This window comes from Dermacentor variabilis, chromosome 7 (genome assembly GCF_050947875.1).
Source record: "Dermacentor variabilis isolate Ectoservices chromosome 7, ASM5094787v1, whole genome shotgun sequence".
Lineage (NCBI taxonomy): Eukaryota > Metazoa > Arthropoda > Arachnida > Ixodida > Ixodidae > Dermacentor > Dermacentor variabilis.
In genome coordinates this window covers 141,390,567-141,416,712 of record NC_134574.1, presented here as the reverse complement: position 1 = coordinate 141,416,712, position 26,146 = coordinate 141,390,567, and the positions used below count along the sequence as shown (strand labels likewise).

The window sequence follows — 26,146 nt, the reverse complement described above, 5'->3', positions numbered from 1 at the left end:
AAGAAGGTATTTGCATGTTGCATATGGTTTCATTATAACGAAGTTAGACTATAAATACCAAGTAATCGTTTTCTCCAGAATTTTTTTAATTCACTGGTGGTGTAGTTTTGATTAAGGTGCTTTGTTACCTTTTATCACTCACTCAAAGCACAAGGTCACAATAGACATTGGTTGCCTGAAAGGACTTTAAAATTCATTGCCACTTGTTTTTCAAATTTTTACTGTTGTAGTTAAATTGTCTTTTAAGCTTTGTACAGTTGAGCAACCACCTAGCCATGAAAGTGCTGATTTCTATGAAGTCATCTTTTTTTGAATTATTTTACAGTTATACAGTGATTTCTTTTAAAAGAGCTGTTAAGTTTTACATTGTTTAGTACATGAAATTGAGGAAGGTTATAAAAATCAGGGTATCCTTATCTTTTCATAATTCCTATGCTTGCTGTAAGATCGCTGTCATCTGGATTCCCCATTTCACTTTTTCGTGTTTTTATACAAATGTGCCTCATTCAATGTCTTCAGTTTTTCTTCAGCGGATTGGTCGTGCAGATCTCATTGCATCCATTGTATCTCTAGGCGTTGCAGAAGGAAGTGAAAAACTTTGAAGAAACCAGGCTGGCCGGACTTGTAAAGCTTGCAAACGACCTTGAGCCTGGCTGTGAGCCCGAAGACTGCGCAGCTTTGCAGAAGCTTGTTCAAGGTGAGAAATTGTTTTAGTTCGATGCACTGGACTAAAGCTACACTAATTTGGAAACTAGAGTGCTGGGATGACGAAACATGAAGAAAGAGGACACAAACATGTCCTCTGTTTGTCATGTCATGTTTATCCTCATGCCCTCTGTTTGTCAAGCATGGCTTCATGTTTCATCGTCCCCGTGCTCTAGTTTCCCAATGATGAAATTTACCAGCTTGCCCAAATATCCAGAATCGATATCAATACCAAGAAATTACGTTCACTAAATGCTGCATTACCATGACTCTCCTTTCCATGTTCTGTTACCTTTGCAACGGCAAGCTTTTGTGTGGCTTGTTGTTTAGTAACTGCAGGTAAATCGGAAGTTAGGCTGTATTAGAACCAACTATCCCAAAGTACAGTTAGGAAATTGAGGTTACCCCTTTCTCCATATAATGTGCATGCATATACCACAGCAGGCAGTGACACAGTAACATACTAGTCCTATAGATAATAAAATTATAAGCAGTCAAAGGACATCGCTGATTTTATTAATGCTGTAGATGGCTATGCTGCAGATTGTCATATCATGAACTCCATCTCATGGCCTTCTAAGTTACGGGCAAAGTTAGTGGCATATATATATATATATATTGCATTCACTGCAGATTACGAATTTTGTAGGAAACTGTAATCTCAAGGACTTTCGTAAGGTGCAGCAACCAAAGCGCTAAGCACTAAGCTGCTGTTTAAAGAATGCAAAGCTTTGTAAAAAGCTGTTTGTTCCTCAATATGTGTTAGTGTGCTTCTTCACTGGAGCTTTATTTCCGTGCTACGCACAGTGCTGAATTTCTGTCACTATGTTAAAGCGACACACCATTAGTGACACACACATTAGTGACAAATGTCATCGAGCATTGTAAGGATTGAGCCCTCAATCGTCTCTCGCAGAACCCCTTGAGAAAGTGAAGGAGCTCCAGCAGAACCTGGCCGAGCGTCTGAAGCAGCTGAAGGAGCTGGTTCAGCTGTACGACGAGTACCAGAAAGCTCTGTCGGCCGTCAAGTCTCTCCTGAGTGAGACGGAAGCCTCGCTGGCAGCCGACCTGCTTCTCACCACGAGCGAAGAGGTGATTCGTGGACAGCTCGACACCCACCGTCGGCTGCAGGAGAGCGGTCGTCGCCTGCCTGCCGACCTTTCCAAGATGCAGAAGCTGGCCTCCAAGCTTGGCCCAGCCGCTGGCGCCAACCGGGAGATACGTGTTCTCAACGAGACCAAGGACAGGTATGAGTGTACCTGTAACTCTGCTTTTATTTACAGCTTTTAAAGTGTTTAGCTCTTTTGGGGAACCAGCCGAGATTTCTTGTGACTGTCTAACCTTTTTCATGAGTTGATCCTGAAGACAGTTCAGTCTAACCGAGCAGTAAAAAACATGCGGTGGTCCAGTGGTATCGTGCGGTACTGCATGGTAGTTAGGGCAGTGGTCTTGTATTCTTTTCTTGTGACAGCTAGCGTTCTGAGATGCTTTCGTTGAAACGCTGTGCCTCTGGTTGAAGATGCTGTGAAGAGAGAGTAGCAGCATAAGCGGACTGAGAGCTCGAAGTGAGGCGAGGCAAGGCGCAGTTCTCGGATGCTGCACGCATGTGGTTGATTGTAGTTGCCAGAGATAGGACCAGGTGGTACGAGGGCAGCAGCAAGAGTTGGAAGGAAGATGCGGGGGGCCCGAAATGTGTGGTTTGGTGTGTGCAGATAGATAATTTAGTGGAAGAGTCACGAAGTGCGGTGATAAAGCCAATGTTTGTGACAAACATGGCTGCTTGTCCTCGTTCATAGCGACACAGATGCTGTCATTTGAGATGTTGTGTCTCTTGTTTCAGCGTCTGCAACCAGGTGCGCAACCACCTTCAAAGCATGCTAAACCCATTCTTGGATTGATCAGTCATAAATTTTTTGAAGAGATGACGGAAGCACACAATAAATAAAGTTCGCTACAATGATAGGTTGCCCTTTCGGAATTCTGGTAGCACTTCTTTAGTAAAGAAAGGTGATAAGTTCGGAGGAAAAAATTACAATTTAAGTAGGCACTGAAGGCAAAAATTAGATTCAGCTAAACTTATAGATTGGTGCTTTGAAACAACAAATTAGCCATTATGGCTGAGATGCTCGTCATCTAGTTTGTGTTGGCACAGCACAGGATTCCTACATTATGTCGAAATGTTGGTGACAGGCATGCTGTTTCATTCCCTGGTGACAAAAATTTATAAAAAGATGTGCTCCTTTCAATTGTGAGCTTGGCCAAGTCCGATTCATCACCTAATGTAGATTGAACGTTAAGGTGTTATCAGAAACATAAGCTGTCACTCTAGCTAGATTGATTATTATTGTATCTGCGTTTGTCACCACAGAACTTCATCCTTATCACCACAGCCACACCTACAAAATTGGTGACCAATATCAATTCCTTGTGCTTATTGGCCAATTTACAAGACACAACCTCAGTATCTGTCTTTAGTGTTTCTTTATGGTCAAACAGCTCACTATGAATTTATTTCATGCACGAAATGTCGCACTGTTGATGTTGTTACAGAGTTTCAGAAATGGTACACCCAAGGTTAGCATATGCTATCTGTTCTGCATACAAAATAACCCACGTTGAGTTTTGGTTTCTAGCATGCACTGTGTTGCTATTGGAACTTCTTGAATACGCTAAGCCACTTGCATTTGCCATTTCAGAAATTCTCTAAATATGTACGTGATTTCACAAGACTTGCTGTGCCTGCATAAAACCCGTGAGTTTAGTCTCGCTTCAGCTCGGAACCATTCTTCGAATGCTTGTGCAGGTTGGACAAGCTGCTGTCTGACCGCATCGCTGCCTTGGAGGAGGCCCTTGCGGAACTGCAGCAGCAGCGCACCACGCTAAACCAGTGCAGCGAGGAGCTCGACGACCTGTGCCGGCGTCTCGAGGCGCTCGGCGGTCCGTTAGGCCCAGCTGTCCAAGATGCAGAGGTCCTGCTCTCGGCACTACAGGTAGGGAGTGACAGCTAATATGTTCAGAACAATTGAGAGCTTGACGAGTTCGTACACTTTGGGCGGCTAGAAACAGCTCACTGTAAGGACGCAGGACAGCGAACGACACAACAAGTTGCAATGAAGGACACATGTTGTATTGCACGTTTCATTGTCTTTTGTCATTAGTCTGTTGTTACTGGCTTACATCTTGTACCACTGCCTTTCGACACACATGCAAGAGAGCCAGGGAAAAGCCTCACACTGTTTGTCAAACTCTGAAGAGATTCAAGCCATTATCTAGCTTAACCAACAACAACAAAGGCTGTCTTTTTCAGCGATTGTCGGTTGGCTGAAGTAGCAAATGTGGGCAGGGTGGGAAAAAAGTGCAGGCAGTTGAACTTCCTGTATGCGTTTTAGTGTTGTGTAGTTATATGCATTAATGGAATGGACTTCTTAGAAACATTGCTTCATCAAGGAATGCTGTTTGCTGTGCCAGGCATTGTATTAATTGTGACATACAAAAGTGAAAGCAGGGTGCAGTGTGATCGATAAAGAACGCGGTGCCAGTACACGACCGTTTAGCGATTTGTCATGTTTTACAGAGACACTGTGTTGAGTTTTAACGTCAAAATATGTGTCCGTTTTTTGCATTCTTTAATCCACACACACAATCATGAGTTCATAAGTGTTGACGCATGCGTGTGTGTGATCGTAACAACTGCCCAGTGACACGTGCTCTCATGCCAGAATTAAACAGAAATGGGAACAAGCAAAGCAGAACACCCCTCACACCTCCTTACTTAATTGACACTGTCAAATCCCTTTATAACGGGCAACAAGCCTTTGGATCATAATTCTAATCATAATTCTCCTTAAAATTCACTTGGAAAGTTGTATTTATAATTGCATCATAATGAAGACGCAATTATAAATGCTACTTTCTAAGTGTATTTTAAGAAGCATTAGGATTACTATGTTACATATTATACATAGGTTTGTTATTTGTTATAATGGGATTATCTACGTTTTTGTATGTTTCATATAATGGGTATAACAGACCTTCCATTAGTTCATAATGAAAATTCACTGATTATTTTGTGTCAATTAAGCCAAAATCTGATTCGACCCAATTCGGTGGTATTCGAGTATTCGCACAACCCTGGTAACAGTAGAATTACTTCAGCATGGTAACGCAGTCTAAATGGAATGTAACAAGTTCTCATGAGGTGGTTACAGCATAAGAACGAACAAGTTCAGCACTTGGACATTATCGCCTTGGTCACACCTCCTTGCAGAAGGTGCAGACAGAACTGAAGGATCTGCAAGGCCGCCTGGAGCGCATGCAGGGACCAGGCCCCTTGTCCGAAGCCGTCGGGCGGCTGCTGGAGCGCTGCGAGGCCACCTTGCAGAAGACCCAGGGCCAACTGGGCCGCGCCAAGCAGGCCCTGTCCCTGCGGCAGCGGTACCACCAGCTGCGCGAGCAAGTGGCGCAGGCCATCGCCCGGCTCACCGACACAGTGGCCGTCCTCGAGAAGGCCAAGAAACCTGCTGCCGAGAAGCTGCCCCAGTACGACAACCTGCTGGGTACGTGTGGGGGATGGCAACCTTTTTTTTCTTTATTTTGAAGATCTCAAAGGCACATTCAAGAGAATAATTAAGTTGAGCTGCGTTGGTAAATGACAGTTTTACAATGCTCAAGAATTCGCTCCTATTGTAAGGAGTGAATGAGGAGGGAAACGAAGAATGGGTGGCTATGGTCACCCTGAAACGAACTCGTGATACGGCATGCTTTTGAAAGGGTCATTTCATTGTTTGTGCTTCACTGTTTGCTACTTGCATCGTATAAGACTTGCATCCTGTTTTCTAAACACTTGAGCAAGGTTTGAATCAAAAATATTATTTAATTTACCGTCATAGCAGTTAGCAGCTCAAGACTGGGTTTCCTGTGTCTGTTCATCTTTCCACCCATCACGCCGACGACGACTCTCCTCATTGTCGTTCTTATCGCATTGTTGTCGCAAGGCCACCTCTCACTCTCAGGGTTTTCCTCGTCATAGGGCATAGAAAAACAAAATTTTCCCACCAGTGCCATCCGTATTCACACTCATGTCCTCATGGGAACATACACTTGGGAACTGGATGCGCTAACCACTGCATCATCATGCAGCTTTGGCACTTGACAATATCTGTGGCAATTCGCGTGCCATGTGGCCTCCATGAGTGGTGATGTTTGTGCAAGTATTCTGGAGGCCACGAGAAGCAATACTATAGCGGACGAAGTTGACGTGGACACGAAAAAGTTGTGTTTGTGAAAATGGCAGTACCCGCCGTGATGGCCGTGCCTCTTTCACAGTAAATGAGTTTCGAGCTGGAGGAAATGTGGAAGTCTGTTGATATTATTTTGCTAATGTTACCTTCGAGTAGAAGCCAGGAGAGTAATCATCACGGTCTCCAGTATATAACACCTACAAAAAAACTGCAATGTTGCAGTACCATCCATCTCGACCTTCTCGGGATATGTTCATTTTTCTCTTCTTTGGCATTTTTATTTCTCGACTCATGGCAACAACGCATGCTTCCCACTTTCCTTCACAGCCCAGGTCGCTGACGCCGAAGGTCAGCTGACCTCGGCCCAGGACAAGGGAGAAGCTCTAGCCGAGGAGGGGTCGTCGGCCGACCACAACGCCATCCTTGGCGACCTGGGCAACCTGAAGAGCCAGCTGGCCTCCCTACGCAAGTCTATCCAGAACCTGAAGACGCAGGAGCAGGGTCTGCTGGCCGAACAGGAACGCCAGCTGCAGGCCCTGGAGAAGACCCTTCAGGACCTGCGCGCAGACGAAGCACAGGCTCGGAGCCGTCCTGCATTGACCATGCAGCCTGAAAGCATAGACGCCGAGCTGGAAGGCCACAAGGTGAGGACTCGGCCTTATCTGGCTTCCCTAGCGATGCATTTAATTGGTTGCTTTCGAGCATTCAGGAGCCCTCTGGCAGTTCTGTGTACATTTGTGTGATCGAAATTGAGTTCTTGGAGGTGCTCTCACTTATGAGCTGGAAGCAGGACCAAGATCCCACAGAACTGCAGTCTCAGGACTGCTCGGATTGCTCTGGGAGCCACATTCGTGTATCGGGCTGCGGCATTTACCTGTTGCAGCAAAGAAGATGACCGCATACATTACAAGAATAGGCTGAAGCTGTACAAACATTTCAGAAAAAAATATGAATAGAGTGGGGGGTTGGCAAAGCATTCAAACAAGTGCACATTGACTAAAATCTCATGGAAACCAAACATACTGTGTTGAGTCTGCCAAGCACGGTTGAGAGTCTGAAGTCACATATGATGCCGACTGTTGGAGCCACGAGAGAGAGAGAGAGAGAAAAAAAATGAAGGGGACAGCTTTGCAGAGAGTTGGCTTGCGAAGGCTGGCTGCATGACCTTATGTTCTGTCCTGTTTCTTTCCTTCCTCCGTGGTTCCGTCCACATGGACTGTCTAACCTGTTGAAGCGGTATTGTCGACTCAGCTGCACAAGGCCTGAACGGTCGGGCGTTTTGTACGAATGTGCAGAAAAGAAACTACAGATTAGGGAGAACAAACTTTATTTAACGCAGCCAGTTGTATATATAAGCTGCAGTGACGTTGTGCCATGCTGGCAATGCCGCATAAAAATGCAGGGTTGCCAATGCTGCACTTTAAGTGTCCCAGAGGTGGAACCACATAACACTGGAGAATGCTGGCTTAAGAAGTCAGCCATAGATAGCGCTACATACTAGTGACATTGTGGCTGTGTACTAACTCAATCTGTGATCATCATTATCGTCAGAATAAGTCTCCTGCAAAGAAAGGCCTCTTCAAGATGTCTCCCATCACTTTTGTACTACCGAACCCTCTATATTACCAACTTATTTTCTAATCTAATCATTATTCAATATTAAATAAGCTGCCTAGTTGAGAAATGGGAATCAATTTCATTAATATACAATTTTTTTTGGTATGCTAGAAATAGGCACACAGTGTCCAGGTTGTAGAGTAAGAACAGATAGTAGCTGTCCTGCATAACCTGAGAGTGTCACAAGTGCGCTGATGTGTCAGAAGCTGTGTCTTGCTGGCTGTAGAGCTTAACACAAAATCGTCACAGTGTTGGAACATTCCTTACCGCACCACAAAACTCCACTTTATCACTGCTGTGATGTTCTGAGCCTTCCTCCCATGCTTTCCTTTGTGCAATGCCATTTGGTTATCCACTCGTGCTGGTGACTGTGAGCAGTTATCGCTCTTGTCTAGTCTTGCCTCATTGTGCAGAATGTTGCATATTTGAAATCTAACTGTGCTTAGAAGGAGCTTGTGCCCACCCTGAAAACACCCCTCAAATTTCATTTTTCATTGCTTTCTTGCTGGCGTAGCACCTGTTGTCTCGTCGTATGGGTGAACAACCTTCAGGTTGGATGCCGAAAGCGAAGGGTAAAACTTGGAACGCTCAAGAGGCCCAGTTGGTTCTTGTTCAGCCTGACGAACGGCATATATGAGGAAACGAAAAACAGATTTGTCCTGTTTCTATATATCTCTCATTTCGTTGTCTGCGCTGTTTGCCGTGGTGGACATTTAGAAAATATCATGGAATCGGTTGGCACTGGACAGGGGTAATTGCAGATTGCAGGGAGAGGCCTTCGTCCTGCAGGGGACATAAAAGATGATGGTGGTGGTGGTGGTGGTGGTGGTGGTGGTGGTGGTGGTGGTGGTGGTGGTGGTGGTGGTGATGGTGATGATGATGATGATGACGATAATGTAATGTTACTGTGAAAACCGGCAGCACCTTTCCAGCTTGTTGTCCTTCCACACCTTCATTCGACAAACAGGAACTGCAGCGTCAGTCTGAAGAGCACCTGGAGGAGGCACGCAAGTTAGAAGAGCAGCTGTTCAAGGAACTGCCCAGCGAGTTGCTGGCCAGCCGTGCCCAGGAGGAGCTGAGCGAACTGGCCCTGCTGCGGTCCACGCTGCCCCAGCAGTTGCAGGAGCGCGGGCACTACCTGGGCTGCGCCCAGGCCCTGCGCCGGGACTACTGGGCACAGCGGGACGCCCTGGTGGACTGGCTCGACCGCGCCGAGCGTGTTGTGGCCGCCGCCAGGGATGGCGTCGACCTGGATGGCCTCGATGCCCGCTGCAAGGAGCTCAGGGTTAGCAGAGAGCTCCTTTCCTTACCTGTGTGCTCCCAGTTGCTTTGCTTTCTTTTGTTATTCCTTATTTCTGCACCTATCTTCTGTCCTGTCTGCACCTATCTTCTGTCCTGTCTCCTGCCTTATGCTGATTGCTTTCAAAAAGGTTTCACTGTCGCTGCGTGATATTTACAGTGAACTCTCGTTAAGACGAACTCAGTTAAGCTGATTTCTAGCATTTAACGAACAACATGGGAGCGTTTGTTTGGTTCTCCATAGACTCGATGAAAAAAAAATATCCGTTTAAGACAAACCACCTCAGACGTGCTCTTTGATGATGTGAAATTAATTGAATACTTACAGCTATTACGCAGTTTGCTACCACCCACAGGGCAGTAACTGGGCCACGGTGTTGTACGCTTCCTGATAAGCATTTCTCAAAAGAGAAACCTAATCGTTTTATCTCGTCTTTGCAGGACGTCTGCTCGGAAACAGCTGGCTACAGCGAATGCCTTCGCAGCCTGCAGGCACTGCTGACACAGATACGGCCGACCATGGACCCCGAAGCATCGCTGCTGCCTGAGCAAGAACTCGCGACCCTCCAGCAGCGGCTGACCGCCCTCAGTGCCAATGCTCGCGCTGCCCTCGATGCAGCGCAGAACGACCTTGCCTCGTGGGCCAGCTTCGGCAAGCTCCGCGAGCAGCTCGAGGCGCTCCTGGCAACGCTTGAGCCCTCGGAAGATAAGCCCGCCACCATCCGCGCCCTGAGGAAAGCGCTGCAGTCGTTGGGACGTCTTCAGGAGGAGGCACAGCGCAGTCAGCCGTTGCTGGCACAGCTGTCCGAGGCGGCCCGAGTTCTGGAGAGGAAGTCCGGACCAGCCACTAGAGACCTGACCGGAAACCAGGCCATGACCCTGAGCAAGCGCTGGCAAGAGGCCATGGACGACATACAGGCCCGAAAAGAGAGAATGGCCAAGGCCCTGGCGGACTGGGAGGCATACTCGCAGGCTCTCGCCCGGGCTCGAACGACCCTTGAAGCTAGAGAACATGACCTGGCAGCCATTCAGCCACTCCTGCTTGATGTGACCGCCGCTGAAAATGCACTAGAGGTGAGTCTGTGTTACTTTTCATTTATATAATGTATTTTTAAATGAATTGAAAGAAATGTACAAAAAGTGGCTGGGGTTTGATGTGGCTTGAACCTAGGTATATAAGCGAAAGCTCTGTTAAGCATGGTTGGACATGGTTCTTCAGTGCTTCTTCCCAGCAAGCTATATCGGCAGGGTGCTCAGACTCAGCCTGGCGCCTACGGCAAAGAGTTGACATGCTTGCCCCAGCACGTGCTTCATCCATGGTGAGACTGCACGACCAAGTGCCGCCAAAGCAGCTGTCAAGGCGCATTTATAGTCAGATGTTATCGGTGTGTTGGAGCGCATTGGCAGTGTCCGGTTGTGTTTGTTACGCCCGTGCATCGAACCATCTATCGAACTATAGATGCTGTTGTTCTCGCCAACGTCACGTAACATGTGCACGTGCTCATGCTACGTCGGTCTATATTTAGCCCTTCAAACGCTTGCCTAGTCGCGTGGTACGCATCGGCGAGGCTCGAGCAAGCGCAGCTGCGACACCTCTCCACAGCGGATCACGTGACGTGACGTCATGCCTTGACAGTTGCACGCCGACGGCCGAAGGTCAAACCCGCACCGAGATTGACGTTGGGAGTTGTACCTCAAGTAATGCTTTCACTCTGAAATGCTTTTTAGACCGAAGGCTTAAAAGCTAGTGTAGCCAATTCAATATCAAGTATACACTCACGTAACGGAGGAAACACATAGCAACATTCAGATACGTCTCTTCTCATAATTTAACTGCTAAAGAACACACCAGGACAATATTCCAACAACAGCCGCAAGTTTATGCTCATTGCATTTAAACGTACAATGCTCTGGAAATGCAAACCATTGACAACATCAAAAAGCACAAAAATGGATACTGTAGCAATAAAAAAACATTTTACTACTCTTTCTGGTTAGACGTAATAGTTCTGCAGAAACATGCAAGGTGGAGAGAAGTAATTAATAAAGGGAAAAGAGACATCCACCCAAACATAGCAAAGTGCTACAAAGGAAACCCATACGGGTTCCTTGAAAGAAAGGTTTTGCAGTTGAAGAAAAATTCGGCCTGATCCGGGACTCGAACCCGAGGGCCATGAAATTGCTGTAAAATGCATATGTGGCCAGCTTGAGCAAGCTGTCAGAACACAAAAAGATCCAATCTTCTGTTGGAAAAATGAGATTGGATCCAAGGAGCAGCTGATGGTTTCAACATTTGCAGCAAAACTCAAGAGGAGAGACTAAGATTGTTTGAGTGTGTAAATGAGGACACGTTGCACTGAAGGCAAGGAACTGAAAGTTGACTCTAGTGATGCGCAAAAACAAGAGAGAAAATTTATTTGAAAGAAGGCAGGGAGGTCGGCCTGAGCTAAAGCACTCTAGCCTGCTACTCTGCACAGGGGGAGGGGGAACGGGAACATGAAGATGTGATGAGGGATGATGATGACCTAGAAAGAGGGATGCACCACGGTGAAAGCAAGTTCAACATTCTGATGATGAACATTCAGAAATCTCATCCATGGAAGCCACTACTGGGTTCCGTACCTTGTCTGTTGTCGATAGTTCAAGTGAATTACCTAGAGATAAAGGTGTTAAGACGAAGCTGGTGTGTGGGCCTCCCCTGCGTGAGCAGCAAGGGTGTCAAACTAAAGCTTTACAGCATTAAAGAGCTGCGATAAGTGACTCCAGTACGGTGAGCACCTGCAGGGCACCTTTAGCGGCCGAATTCTGGAGACCATGGAGAATCGCGTGCATTGACTCTACAATTCAGCATTTTCTGAATGCTTTCCTTCTCATTGTGTCCATCTCCTTACTTTCCCCTAGTGTCTCCGGTTTCGTTGGCCCTATCATTCTTGGCTTCATGGCGCAGAGGACTACAGGGCCCGCTGACGTGGCCATAGGTCTAGAAGGCAGCACAGGCCATTCCGTGTCTGTGTCAGCCGGTGGAGGTGAAAATAAAATAAGCGCAGGAAGAGGTTACAAGATGATGTTGTGGCAGATTTCAACAAAAAGCCGGCAAATGAGTGGATGAATTATCGGGCGAAGTGGAAGAAATGCATGAAAGAAAGTGACCTCACATAAAAACTGGATACGGCTCACAGCACACAGAAAAAAATGAGAATGTCATGAATGTCCATATTCACCCACAGACGCACATCTTTGCATATCTTAAAGAAAACTTTGGCACTGTTCCGCAAGCTAAGGGAATTTTAATCTTGCAGCCAATGTATAGACATAAGACTGTTGGCATGATGCAGTCAGTGATTCCATGACTAATTAGCTGGAATTGTGCCTTTTAGTACACCTGATATACATGAAAACACAGTTATTAAATTGTAAAGTATAAGAGCAAGCAAAGATTCCATGTGCATAAATGTGTAAATCAATGAAAAGGTGTTAGCAGACTAAAATAGCTGAATAGAACTAGAATAGAAAAGAATAGCCGACTTGTGAAATGAGAGGTGTTAATAAGAGGCACTAAAGAGGAACATCAAATCAGTTTTGGCTGATTAATTAATCTCTGAAATCTTTGTTTTTGTTGATTTCATGGCTGTATGTGGAGTATTAGAAGTGAGAACAACAGGCCAAAGTTAGAGTTTCGTTTTATTTTCGCCGCTCAAACCGCAGCGTTGGTACATCAGTGTGATGCCACACATTTCAAGGTACATATATTGTACTTGTACCATTGTGGCTAAGTGAAAGCTCAGAGAACTTGCCAAGTCCATGGCTTTTTCTAGGATACAATGTAGTCCATGTTTACCTTCCAGAAATTAGCTAGTCCTTAGCAGGTCCCATGAGAATCTGTGACATCACGGCAAGCTATTGCAGGAACTTCAAGGCGGAGGCGCCAACTGTTTTTTGGCATTGCGTATTTCCTGGCTCACCAGGTCAGCCCTCACATTTGTCTTTTTTTTTTTTTGCTATTGTATATGGGTTATTTACCTATACAAGTCAAGTAATTTTTTACACAATACTTAAGAGTACTTCAAAAGACACAAATATCAAGTCTGTCTACAGTGATACATAGACAGACAAATCACGGCCCTGAAAATTCTCTCACAACTTTTTAGTGGGGCAAGGGATGACGTAGTCGCTGATAATACAGTAATCGTAGACAAAAGTTTCTTGAAAACAGAAAATGACCAACGAAAACGGGCGCATATATATATATATATATATATATATATATATATATATATATATATATATATATATATATATATATATACACACACACACACACACACACACACACACACACACACACACACACACATATATATATATATATATATATATATATATATATATATATATATATATATATATATATATATATATATACACACACACACACACACACACACACACACACGTCATCATCTGTTCAAGCGCTCCGTCGCCGATCTCGGAGGTCATTTGAGTGGCGTCACTGCCTGCTTTGAGTCAGAGGCCGGAATAGAGAGGGCGCTGCGCTCCCGCAGAAGCGGAAAACGCCGGCAGAGAAGCGCTGAATTATGTGGCGCCAGTTGCTTATTCTGTTGGAAGATTCTGCGAAGTTAGAGAATCCGCATTTTTCATCCAATGTTAAAGGGCAGCTTACTTACAGGGTCATTTTATTACCGTTGCTTGTGTGTTACGTATGTCATGCTCGCACCGTGTTTCATTTTCTCGCTTACGCAGATTCCGTTCCCGGTAAAATTGTCGCTTTGGTCGTCCCTTTGAAACACTAATCTATAAATTTAGTTGTAATTAACATTCGTCTTTGTGGCGCAATTCACTTCGCGGTCATACTTCACCTTCTTCGTGCGCGTGCAGTGGCGAAGCGCGCACGCAGGAGCAAAAGCAGCGTACACCGCTTACGGTAGATGGCGCATGAGAAACCGAAGTGATAACGTGGAGTGGAGCTCATAACGACGCCTGATGATAGGGGATGATGCCTGTTCATTATTCATTACGTGCTTCATAAGTCATTGCGTCGAAGAGGGACAACACCGTAATAATTGACCGTGTCGTCTGCTGTCGCGGCCAGCTGCAGACGAGCGGTTGTATTGTCGCCTGTTTGAATTCGCAATGTGCGATCTCTTAGCTGTTAGTAAAGGATAAATACGCGGTCTCTCTTTCTACATCCTTTGAAGTGTAGTTTTTGTTTATTCTTGCAGTTATGCACAGTCAAAACGCAATAGCCGATCAAGTTTTAAGAAGAACGAAAAATTAGGTGACAGCGCAGAGTGCAGCGGCGAACGCGCGGCTCTCCAACTCAAGTGATTTAGCGTAACCAGCCAATCACGTTGGCTCACTTCCATGACGTCACGGAAAGGGTGAACTTTCTCAACATCGCAGCGTCTGTCGGGAACTATTTCTTGGAGCGGGGAAGCACGAAGGCAGATTTTGTGGACGGAGCTCGTACTGTAAATTCGTAAGTGGTCACCGTAAGCGTAACGATCGCGTCATCTTTCTTTTCTTTTTACAGTTTTCGAGCTACTGTTTTCGTCTGTTCACGCCGCTGCACAAGCAGGGGCGTAAGATAATACCGCTCTTGCGCATCACGCGCTTTGGATGCAATTAAAAAAAAAACCACGGCATCGGAGCGGAATTTCCGTACATATGTAGGCATACGCCACGCCTTGCTATATGACATGCGGTATATGCGGGTTATATCGCCACACCACTCTATCACTCAAGTTGCTCACACGTTACCTTCCTCGCTAATTTGAGAATGACAGCCCACAAGCAAATGTCATGAAATATAAGACACCGATAGCGCATGCTTTTGATGTTAAATCTTCTCACACTTAAATATTAAAGTGCGAAACAATAACAGAAACCTTGAAATTATGGTTTTTTGGGAGGGAGGGGGGGGGGGCGGCTGTGCACGACCTCCGAGATCGGCCCACGCAGGAGGCCGCGTTTCTACCAGAAAGCTTGCCTTCGTGTATAGCATTCGCCGCCAGCGTTTACAGGAAAACATTACGGTTACATAAGCCGCAGTCGCCGGGAAGCGTGAAAAGCAGTCAGGGATCTTTGAATGCTGTCGAGTTTCACTCTTAAAGGCGAAGCTTAATCGTATTCCAAACTTTTAATTGTTCAGAGGGGGGCGCTGGGGGAGGGGCTGGTAACACCTCGCCGTTAGTGTAATTCGCAGGCTGTCACACGGAAAGAGAAGGTGACTCAGGAAGAAAAGATTGCCGCATACAGCGCTCCCTTAATCGGGTCTTCGCCTTTCTGCAGTCGCACGTAAACGCGAGTCCTGACCTTAATTCACTTTAATTAACCTTAATTCACATTAATTAACACCGATGGTCGTGGGTTCGACTCCCATCAAAGGTCGAGGGCTCGCGTACCAGAATAAACTCGTATCTAAACTCGTAACGACCGCGATGAGGGTTGATAAGGGTTTATTATACTTGTCCGATCAAGTTCCGTAACATCGATAACGACACCGGGGATGCGGGGAGATGAGCAAGTCCATGGCTATTCTTTCGTCCGTGTTTTTTTAGTGCGCGCTGTGTGTAATAGTTACGAGCAAGTGGCTAAATGCCTGCGCATACTTAGACAACTACCGGAGAAGTTTCTGCGTGACCTTCTTTTTTGTTTTGTTTTGTGGAGTTCCTCGCGTGCTCACCGCGAGTCCCTGTTCCCGAGATGTCGCCAGGGAGGAAAGGTTAAAGCGCGCGACCTTGAGGAGGATAACGCCAGGTCGGAAGCTCGTATAGGGGAAACGCCTAGCGCCTGCATCGATCCCTTTCCTTTTCTTTTTTACCTTGCATACGCGATCGTCGAACGGTGACCGCCCGTCATTCTTTGGGTACGTGCGCGTCGCGTGTCGGACACGCGGTGCCGTCGTCAAAGTAAGCGCACGGCGTTCGCGCGTGTATGCCGCCATACTTGCAATGTGTGCCGCCATGTTTCGTACATCAGGTGCAACGCTGTGGAGGCTAGAGATACTTTTTTTGCAGTGGCTGCAGCGTTCGCGCTTAGAAACAGTTCGACGAATTTTGACCGATTTTGTTTTTGTGAAAATATTCTTTATACAAGGTCAGTTCTGGATGAAACCAAGAATTTAGCCTTAGAAGCAGGCAAACCGTGCGGTTCTTCGGCTGCTAACGCGTTGTTTCGTATCAATTTGCTTTTCTTTTTTTTTTTTTATATGCATCCCGTCGCGGCAGCCGCACGTGCATGGTAGCGCGAGGAAACGCCGCTGGCACGCAGCGAAGAATAGACGGAAACGAGCGGAGTGATAAAATTGGAAGACCGCACTACATGCCTAGCTTCCACAGCGTTGCACTTGACGTATGAAATGGAGTGCACATTCCGCGTGGCCAGACTTCGCGAAGACGGGACGTCGGAATTAATTAACCGGTGCCGAGTTTATAGGTGCATACGTTAATCGGCAATGCGCCGTCTTATAATGGCCATTTCCGGAGTGAAAGATCTTTTTTTTTAAATTATGTGCCGATACGGTTGACGTTACGTCGCGCATCTCTTTTGTAGTCCGGGATTCAGGATTTAAACCGCCTTCACCGCATTGCAGAGCGTTGTTCAGGAGCTCATTCGACACGCGTTCCAGAGCGTTGTTCAGGAGCTCATTCGACACGCGTTCCAGAGCTTCTTCGAGGAGCGAAGTGCAACTGACGTATACCGTAAGTTGCACCGACAGACAGCTGTCAGGCAGTACGGTGGTCCTGCCATAGCAGACCACATTTAATTGCGCCATATATATATATATATATATATATATATATATATATATATATATATATATATATATATATATATATATATATATATATATATATATATATTGCGAGACAGCTGTTAACCTCGACAGTTTATTTAGCACGTCGCGATGAAGATATATATATATATATTAAAAATGATCTCCTCTGCCCTCAGCACGCCCCTTGGCCCCTTCTAGAAATTTAGACCACCCTCCCTCCCCTCCCCCGACCAATGGCCGACTCCGCACTTCACTGCGCTCGTTCCACATCAACCGGAGACGGATGGCCGCACACTCCTGCTTGTTTACCGCAGCGATCGCTGCTCAGGTGTCGGCGTCATTCCGCAGCCATCGCCGAGCTCCTCATCATAGCGCTCGCCGAGTGTCGAGTTCCCGCCGGTGCCGCAGTGGGGCGCGCGGGAGGGTTGCGCGGTTCCCGAAGCGTGCGCTCGTGTTACGTATTTATAGACGGAGCGGTGCTCACTTGGCAGCTTAACCCTGCCGTTTCCTTAGTGCCAGAAATATCGTGCAGCGTTCGCAAACGGTGTGAGCCTGTTCACTCTTGATGCGACGGAGTATTGCTAAAAGTTCACGCTCGCTGCAATGCGTATGCCTGACTCTCGTGGACAGATGGAAAGAACAGAAACGTTGAAGTGCCAGCGCGAAATGTGCGATAATTTCGTTTGACGGATTTCATATGGAGGTGCAGTTTGACTGTGCCCGTGATGAACGGATTACGGCGCGCCGAAGTTGTTCGCCAAGCATGCCAGCACGTTCCCCGAATTCGAAGGACAGTTCCAGTGCTGCTTTGCTTATTTGAATTTTCCCGTTGTGCTCCTGTTGTTCACGATAGCGCAGATGTCTTCGTTCTCCGAGCTGCAGTCTATACAGGGGTTTAAGCGTAATAAAATCGATTATATATATATATATATATATATATATATATATATATATATATATATATATATATATATATATGTATATATATATATATATACATATATTTGCCTTCGCCATTCCTTGGTCTTTGGTCGTGTACGCACGCACACTATGGTCGGTTCGGAGTTCGATCAGAATTTTTGTTTTTATCTTCTTCTTGAATAAATGCGACATTTTATTGCTGAGGAGAGCACTCCTGATCAGTCTGGGTTTTTTTTTGTTCCCTTTACTATATGTTTTCTCCCACTGTCCTACCTAAGTAATCATTAATGTTCGTTTATTCCGTATGCCTAAGTTACGAGACTGGGCTTTAAGGCCGTAGTAGCATTTCTGAGGCTGGTACTGTTGCATTTTTCGCTCATCTATTATGAAACGGCTATATCCAGAGACCACGATGTAAGAGCAGAGACAGACGATCGGCAGAACAGCGAAAAGAGCGACTCCACACGGCGTCGTATTGAATCACTGTTTGCTGTTTTGTCACTGTCCCTCTGGTCTTCGTTAAAATCGATACTCTTGTTATAAAGGTACAGTTCTGGATATAACCAAAGCAGAAACCCGAAGCAGAAGTTCTTCAGAGTTATATTGGGCTCAGGCGAGTTCCCGTCGTGTCCACGTTTGTCCGCGCACGTCTGTCTTGCGCTTTACTTGTATAAGCGACCTACGCAACTACGTCTGCTTGAAAACGTCGTCTGCTGACAATTTTCGGCCAGCAGACGACGAGTTTGCGGATGCATTTGTATTTCGTCGAGGGCACTGTTGCTATGCTCAGTCTCAGAGGATACGCGCAGTGCAGCGAACGCGTAACCACCAAAGCGAAGCCTATTGGGTTCTTGTCAGCCAATCAATAACGAGACCCGGCTGCATGTTTCAGAGAAGGAAAGATGAAGGGTCGACCATTGTGGGCTCCTAATACTACCAATACTAATACTTCGGTGACGTGACTATTCATTTGGCGTTGCGCGGAAGTCGATAGGAGGAGGACGGACAGTAGAGGAGCCCTTCTTCAAGTCTTCGTAACCTAGCGAGAAAATCGCCATATTTAGCAGGCTAACTTTGCCTTTTTTGAGGCTTAGTGACATTTTAGTGACCTTTAGATGCTTGTCTGTATGCATTTCTAAAGATGCGTTTCTATAGCAAGATATTTAAAAGTGTGATACTGCGTTTTAGGTAATCGTGGTTTGCCTTCTCTTTTCACATTCCGGCCATTGACTCACCATCGCACTGGGTACATTAAAGCTATAGTTAAAACATTAACGAAGACGTCTCGGGAACTATTAAATAAGAAAGGACAGAACAATGAGGACGTTATCACCACTATCAATTCGAGACTTTTCGCGAAAAAAGTGCAGCGTTTTCGGCCGCGGCCTAGCGACATTGTCGGGAAAAAAAGTAAAGTTACGAGGCTGTCTTCTTCTGCGTCTCTTTTTCTGGTTATCTGATACGACCCGTGGCTTTGGCCGCACCGCACGGAGCTCTCTATAGCTTCCGCAGTACTGCACGCTTTTACCGCGCGAACGCCTCCTCGCCACCCTCTCTTTCTTCCCTTTCTGCTCCTCAACTTTCCTCTTCGGAGGACGCGTTGAGTCGTCGTTCCCAAGGCGGTGCGGACTTTGGCCCCGCTGTCGCGGGGCTCGCCAACACTTGAGAGTGCGAATCTCACGAACCCGCGAACAAAAAAAGAGGTTAGAAAAAAATAATAAAGGCAACGAATAGAGACGGGGAGAGAATGAGGAAGGGGGGGGAGAGAAATGATCGAGATGACGCTGAAGGTATGTTCTTGTCAGTTGGTTCGAGATAACGCGCTGCTGTTCATTGCGGTGGGCCCCGTCCGGATGCCAGCTGTACAATTGGTAAGGTGCGTAGATTTGTGACAGATATACGTGCTACCGTACGTGTTATTTAAGGGGGGAGTGGAGGGGGCAGAACTGTAGTCAAGGTCAGTGTGCCCTGCTTGGAGGGCTGCGCCACCAGAGGACAGTAATGAAAAATGTCGATGGGAAAACAGGAAGTCAGCGGTGCCCGGTCCTGAATTGGCTGTGCTGTTGTTTCTCTGACACTCTTGTGTGTGCTTGCGCCGTTTTGAGTTTTTCGAAACGAGAGAGGTGCAACTTCACACTTTATGGTTGCAGAGGTGCGCGAAGCAGGGAACAGGACGGCGAAAGACAAACACTCGCTCATTTTGCTGCGGATGTAAAGTTGACAGTTGGCAGGGCTTCAACGTCGCAGATGCGACAGGAGTGTGTTCCATCAAACGTGCTTCCTGTGGAGGGAGCCTTTGTTGAGGCTACCCCCGTTTATTTCAGGCTATAGAGGCCTCAATTTTTATACGTGCAACGTGGCGAATATCACAGACGACGAGACAAGTCCTGTTTAGTTTTGTCCCACGTCGGCTGCACTGTTTGCCATGTCGAACGCATCCCAGCTAGCCCAGAGTAGAAGTCTCGTTTATGTGTGTTTATGTTTATGTGTAGCGCCGGCGCCGCAAGGAGACAAAAAAAAAAGAAAATGACAAAATTAACAGCGGTTACTCCTTTAAACACAGGTTTTACTCCCTCGCTTAAAGGTGTCAAAAAGGAGTGCCTTCAAAGAGTCTACATTCTATGAGAAAAAAAGATCATTACTCTCTTTGGCGCGGCCTTCACTTCCTTTTTCACAGAGATCGTAGAAGGGTATTTTTGAAAGGTTTACTCCCTTCGGGGCAATAATCGTATTATTATTATTTATTTTTTTGCGCAGGGTATACTATTCTGCTGAAAAAGATCAGAAAATGATATCTTCGAGAGCTTTGATTTTTTGGGGCAAAATGTTTGGCGTACGCTTTATTCCTTTGCCTAAAGAAATCCGAGAAGGATACATTCGAAAAATTTACTCCCTTATGCTCAAGATCAATCTGCAGCCAGAAAATGTTATATGCAATTTGTGCACTTCTAGTACACCTTTTTTTATTAAACATCGCCTTGCTAAGCACGAGTACGCGTTTTACGGCGTACAGTACCGTCCACTGTTAAACGGAACAGCTCATTGGAACTGAAGCGAATATAACTTCTACATTTCATCCGCCTTCCTGGAAAGAAAAATGGCCGGTGTGAATGAATCGTTTGGCAAGCATCCATTGACAAAGGAATGTTTTTCTTCAGTCTTTCTTACAAAATGGTGTCGCTCATCTCGGCCTGTATTCACACAAAAAAAACTCACCCTGGAATTGTTCGTAAGAGAAAACTTAAGCCAATCCTGGCGCCGGACATATTATTAGCCAAGGCGTTCTGCCAATGGCAAAGGGCACTTGCGAACTGAAACCTTTGGGAATTCGGACTTAGCTTTGGAGCACTGTTAGAGCGCTTCCCTGGGAGAGTCAGTCATGTGCACATTTCCTTTAACAGAGTGCGCCTATACAGCGAGTGACCCATGCGTTTAGCCTGACAACTGTAAAAGAAGTTCTTTTCGAGTTTACTGCAAGTTCGTTAACAGCAAAATCTCACACGGGGATCGCATCACGTATCCTGCCCTCGCTCTCAAGAGAGCGAGCACTAGTTGGAAAAATTGGAGGGTTAGAAGACGCACCAAAGAGGAGCATAAGGTAGCTCTATTGTAGTAAATTACGATACCTATACAATGCGAAAAAAGAAGGCCACTCTTACCATGAGGGGTTGCTTCGTAAACCGGAAAAGAACGTAAGAACAAAAAACGGTGGCGACGTCGCTCTCCAACCAGCTCGCCGTGATGTCACCAATTTCGATGGTATCTGCACGGTCATTTTTTAATTAACTAAATTGAAAAAGATTATATTCCGGGGTTTAACGTAGCAGAACCAGGATATGATATATCGGTAACGATGGAATGTACATTGCATTTTAATGGAGCCAGAGACTGAACTTGATGAGTTTCTGAACCTTTTACTGCGCGATAATTGCCCAAGTAGGAGAAAATGCATAGAAATTCACGATGGCACACTAACGTACTGGCGCTGGAGTTCCGGCGCGACATTCAGAAAATTGAAGTTTGGGTTTCATTTCATATCCTCGTGATTAATCAACCTCTTATCGCGAAATTAACGGAAATGACATTTTGAAACAGTAATTTATCAGTTTAAACTGATTTAATTTTTTTTAATCAGTCTCCCTTTGGCACACAGTACGGGTGTTCTTATTGGGCCAGTACGACCCTGAGATTCGCAGTCATCGGGTTTCTCTTGCAACACCATTGTCCTCGAGGCACATGTCTTAATTCAGTTGATGGTGATTACGACGACGGCTGTCGTGATGGCGGTAATGGTGGTGGTGCCGGTGGTTGTTGTGACGACATGCCGCACGCCAGCCGGCGTGTTGCGTAACTTTCTAAAAATTCACCTTGTTTCGGTGCGACAATTTTTTTTCTTTAGAGCGCGTAGCAGTGAGTTGTTGCGCTATTTCGAAACGCTTATTGATCGGGAGTGGACTTGGCCAAACAGGGACCCCGGAACTCGCTGTCTCCATGACTCCCAGTCGCGTCTCTTGAGCAACCTTTATAGAAGAGCAAGAGGCGGGGGTTGCGGAGGGGGGAGGGGGTCGACTGAAGGCCGCGCCCCGTCGGGAAGACGACGCCCCTGTCGACGTTCCTGGCACCGAAGGTGTACAGACCTTCGCCTGGTGCACGATAGAAAATTTTTTTTCGATACGTGCAGTGTCGCAAGTCTTGGCGTGTTTCAATCTCACGCGGGGGGTCGAATCCGGGACCCTCGGACGTCTTCCGAATTGGGGAAGAGGTGAAAAGTGTGTGCGTGCGGAGGGGGCAGAAGAGCCCGTTATTGGCCGTTATAAAGAAAATGTCCCTATAAACGCTGCGAGTCTGACAGTATTAGCTCTACAGGAGCAAACAGAGTGTTTGCAGTACCTCGTCCAATATTTAACTCCCGTTTACGACGATTGTTCTATTCCCCTACAGAGAGTACATTCCACTCCCCCTGTGAAGTGTACTTTGACTCCGCGTGTAGTCGAGCGGAGGGGAGGCATACTCCATTGTATAGCACAAGTACTCTGCTTGAAAGGGGAGTTAAAATATGGTAAAAGCAGTTATTCCCTCAAAAAAGGAGTCGCCACTACTCCATCTTTGCTGTGGCAGGCGCACGCGGAAGCCGAGTGTATTATATGCTTCGCAACAGTATATCATCCATAATCGGCCCGTACAATGTCGCTATGGGTAGGTGTCATGCCTACCTACGTTACACGAGGTCGTGTTTACAAGGCACAATTTAGCGTCCATGTACAGCATATGTATATTTGAGTACTCAGTGCCCCTAACTCGTCCTGAAAGAGAAACACTTCTTAGCTCGGCTGCATGAAAAAAAAGAAGGAAGGAAGGAAGGGAAGTAAGCAAGAAAGAAAAAGGGAGAGATAAAAAGAAAGTTGTGGAGAGCCACTCAGAGGAAGGCCATGAGTATCACCCTAAACAGCGGCAGCTGGCAAAGCTCAGTAGCAGTGCAGTGAAGCGCAACCGAGGCTTACTACGAGCGTATAACGGGCTGGCAGGCCTGTATGCTGTGAGTGACTGCTCGTCTGGACCCTCCTGACACTCCTGCACTCGCTCTCTCTCTATCTTTCCTTCTCCTCGTCTCTGCCTAAGAAAGAATAAAAAAGAACTTCAGTGCGCCGTATAAAAGACCGCGGAGCTTTCTTATTCGTCATCCTTGTGAATTTCCATGTCATCATTCACTGTCCTGCTCATCCCTGACCGTCGCGGTTTTCTGAGGCACGCTGTTATTCTGATACTCAAGAACCTGGCTTTATTGCCACAAACGAAAAAAAAAGAAGTAAAGAAAGAGGACCTCGACCGCAAACCCACGTGCAACGAGCGTGCCGTCTGTTGCTCGTTTGCTGCCGCCGGTGCCTCGTTCCAAAGAATACCTTCTTTTTTGGCGTCACACACGCACACATACTCTCACTCTCTCTCGTCTTCGTGTGCGTGCGTACCTTTAGCTGTAGTGCATATATCCCGTCGCGGTCGCCGTCGGAAACGGGAAGAGGCAAACAGTCTGGGATGGAGGCGAAGACGAGAGGAGAAAGGGCGCTTCCTAAAATTAGCATCGCTCTTTCCTGTGTAGAGAGAAGGCTGGCTAGCTTGACGCCTGCGCGCCGTGTACCTAGCGCGCGACCTGCAGGAGCAGCATCTGCGTCGTCTGCTGCGGCAACCAGACGACGACGCTCTTTTCGCTCGGCCGGCAGGGACATCGTCATCGCGCTGTGCGAGGCAGGCAGACGGAACGCTGCAGCTGTAGGACAGTCTGCTGTATTTGTTCCGTTCACGAGTCCCGATTGGAAAGAAACGCGAGGTCGTGGCGATATATATGCATACGTTCGGTGACCGCCTTTTTGTGTGATCAGAAAAGCGTGTCCCACCGAATTCGGCCGCCGTCGTCGTCTGCATGTGCTCTTCGGCGCTGCAAGATTGGTCGTCCGTTATCGACTGCTCCGCGGCAACCGGCTCTTGTAGTAGTAGATACCCAACGTGAACCGTATCCATTAGACCCCTGTGCGGTGAACGTATACACGAAACGATGGACGATTATGTTATTCAACGTTCTGCGCGGACGGACCCTGCCGTTATCGGCTGGTGACTTCGCGTGCAGCCTTCGTACGTCTGCGCGACGTCTGCTAGACTGCGTCGACAATCTCGAGCGAGGATACCTGACACAAGCCCCCCTCCCGACGTGGGACGTTCGGACTTCGTCTACCTTAGCGCACGTTCCAGTTTCGACGAACAGTTTGTGAAAACCAGAGGCACAACCCCTAGCTTAAGATATCTATAAACCTCCCTTCACTCCCCCTGTATAGTTTAGGTTTCGGGCAGAACGTTTAGGTACCTCTTTCCGGCCACAAGGTTCTTGAACGGCTGCTCGAAGTTTATACGTGTTGTGTAACTTTTATCGTGTGTATAAGCTATCTTCAACCGGCACCCTCGTCTGCTGCCATTGTCGTCTGCAAACGGCACCGTCTGCGACCGGTTTCGTCTGTAGCTGGTATCGTCTGTGCAACTTACTGGTGTCATCTGCTGCCGGTTTCTTCTGTAGTTAGTATCGTCTGTATAACGGACGTCGTCTGCGCACTTCAGCACAATCGCCTGCTCTGTTTTGCTGTCGAAAAGAAATTATAATATACAGTACAGAGAAAGCTCCCGGCTGCTCTACTAGAAGAGGTGCATCAGCCGTATACACTTCGCTGTGAACTGCGCAGTTGTCGTTTTTACGACCCCAACCAGTAGCGCGAGTTCTGTGACATTGTGTGCGTCGTCTGACCAGCGAAGAGCTCTCGACACGCCGATCGACGAACTGTCTGCGCGTGTGTACCTTTCTTTGTGGCAGCGCTTGTTCTGCGCCACGCCCACGTGTGTAGAACAAGTCCGCGTCTCGTAATTGCCCCATCCGTGGGCGCCTGCTTCATCGTCACTTGCCCCTGCGATGTGACGAAGGCCGTCTGTCCTCCCGCTCCCTGCAGAGTCTGCTGTCTCAGGTGACCGGAGAACCCCTGGGCGCACAGGTGGACGAGGCCGGCAGGAAAGCGGAGCCCGTGTTGTCTTACCTCGACTGGGCGTCGCAGCCGGCGGCCACCGCACTCAGGAACGAACTCCAGGCGCTGCGCGACCGCCACTCACAGTAAGTGCGCATGCGTATGTTTCTTGACCCCTCCCCCTGCCCCGCCCCCTTCTTCTAAATTGCTACACATAGTATGCACGTACGTCATTCAAGGATACTCCGCGACTTCCAGTTTGCGGCGGCGCCATGTTGTAGAGCCTATATGCCTATGCGCGCGCCTGTTGATAAGGTTCCCCAAGATGGCGGAAGGTAGCGGAAGCAGACGACAGCAGCGGATGTGACGTCACGTGCATGCTATGTATAGTCTGCCATTTTCCCGTTCGATTGTTTGTTTTTCTTATTCCTTATTAGGAAGAACATTGAATAGTATCAAGTTGGGGATAGATCATTTTTATATTTTGCAAGTTCGCTTCTCTGCATGACGCGTTTTTTTTTTTTTTAACTAACGGTGGCACCGCTGATGGTTCAAATGAAGACGATTGCAGTGCTAGCTGCGCATGACGTAGCTTGTCCCTGTAGCGTTGTTTTATCGCGAGAGTCACGCCTACGTTTTCCATATACCATCGCACAAGCGCGCGCTAATTGCGAAAAAATGACACCGCACGTAGCTTGACAAAATGCCTCACGGGAAAGCTAGATTTACAGTTATGAAACGTGGTCATTGCCTGTAGATTATGGCAGTCTGCTACATTCCGTGAAAAAGAAAAAAAAAAGAAGAAAAAGCTGCGGCGCAGTTCGTGTGTTGGTCGTCGCTTTCGTGAATCATATGTGGGGAGACGGAATGCACGAAGAAAAGTCAAGAACAGTGCTGTAGCTCGGCAGTGTAGTACTTCAGCATAGTCTTGTAGATACCGTTACCGCCTGCCACCGAGTGCGCATGCTCGGTACGCAGTTCTGGAAAAACAGTATATATATATAGTGGTGAAGGTAGAATGGTAGTGCTAATACCGTATGCAGGAAATGTTCAAATGTATGGTAAAA

The 26,146-nt window shown here is 47.0% G+C and overlaps 1 protein-coding gene across 1 annotated transcript in view; it reads left to right on the top strand.

Moving 5' to 3' along the window:
- LOC142588869 (uncharacterized) overlaps positions 1-26,146 on the top strand; it is a 371,216-nt gene that overhangs the window by 230,685 nt on the left and 114,385 nt on the right. Inside the window, exons 106-113 of the mRNA XM_075700688.1 lie at positions 574-697; positions 1,622-1,952; positions 3,509-3,695; positions 4,973-5,261; positions 6,273-6,589; positions 8,530-8,847; positions 9,303-9,935; positions 25,068-25,225. Of these exons, the coding sequence (XP_075556803.1) occupies positions 574-697; positions 1,622-1,952; positions 3,509-3,695; positions 4,973-5,261; positions 6,273-6,589; positions 8,530-8,847; positions 9,303-9,935; positions 25,068-25,225 (2,357 nt within the window). The remainder of the gene's footprint in view (positions 1-573; positions 698-1,621; positions 1,953-3,508; positions 3,696-4,972; positions 5,262-6,272; positions 6,590-8,529; positions 8,848-9,302; positions 9,936-25,067; positions 25,226-26,146) is intronic.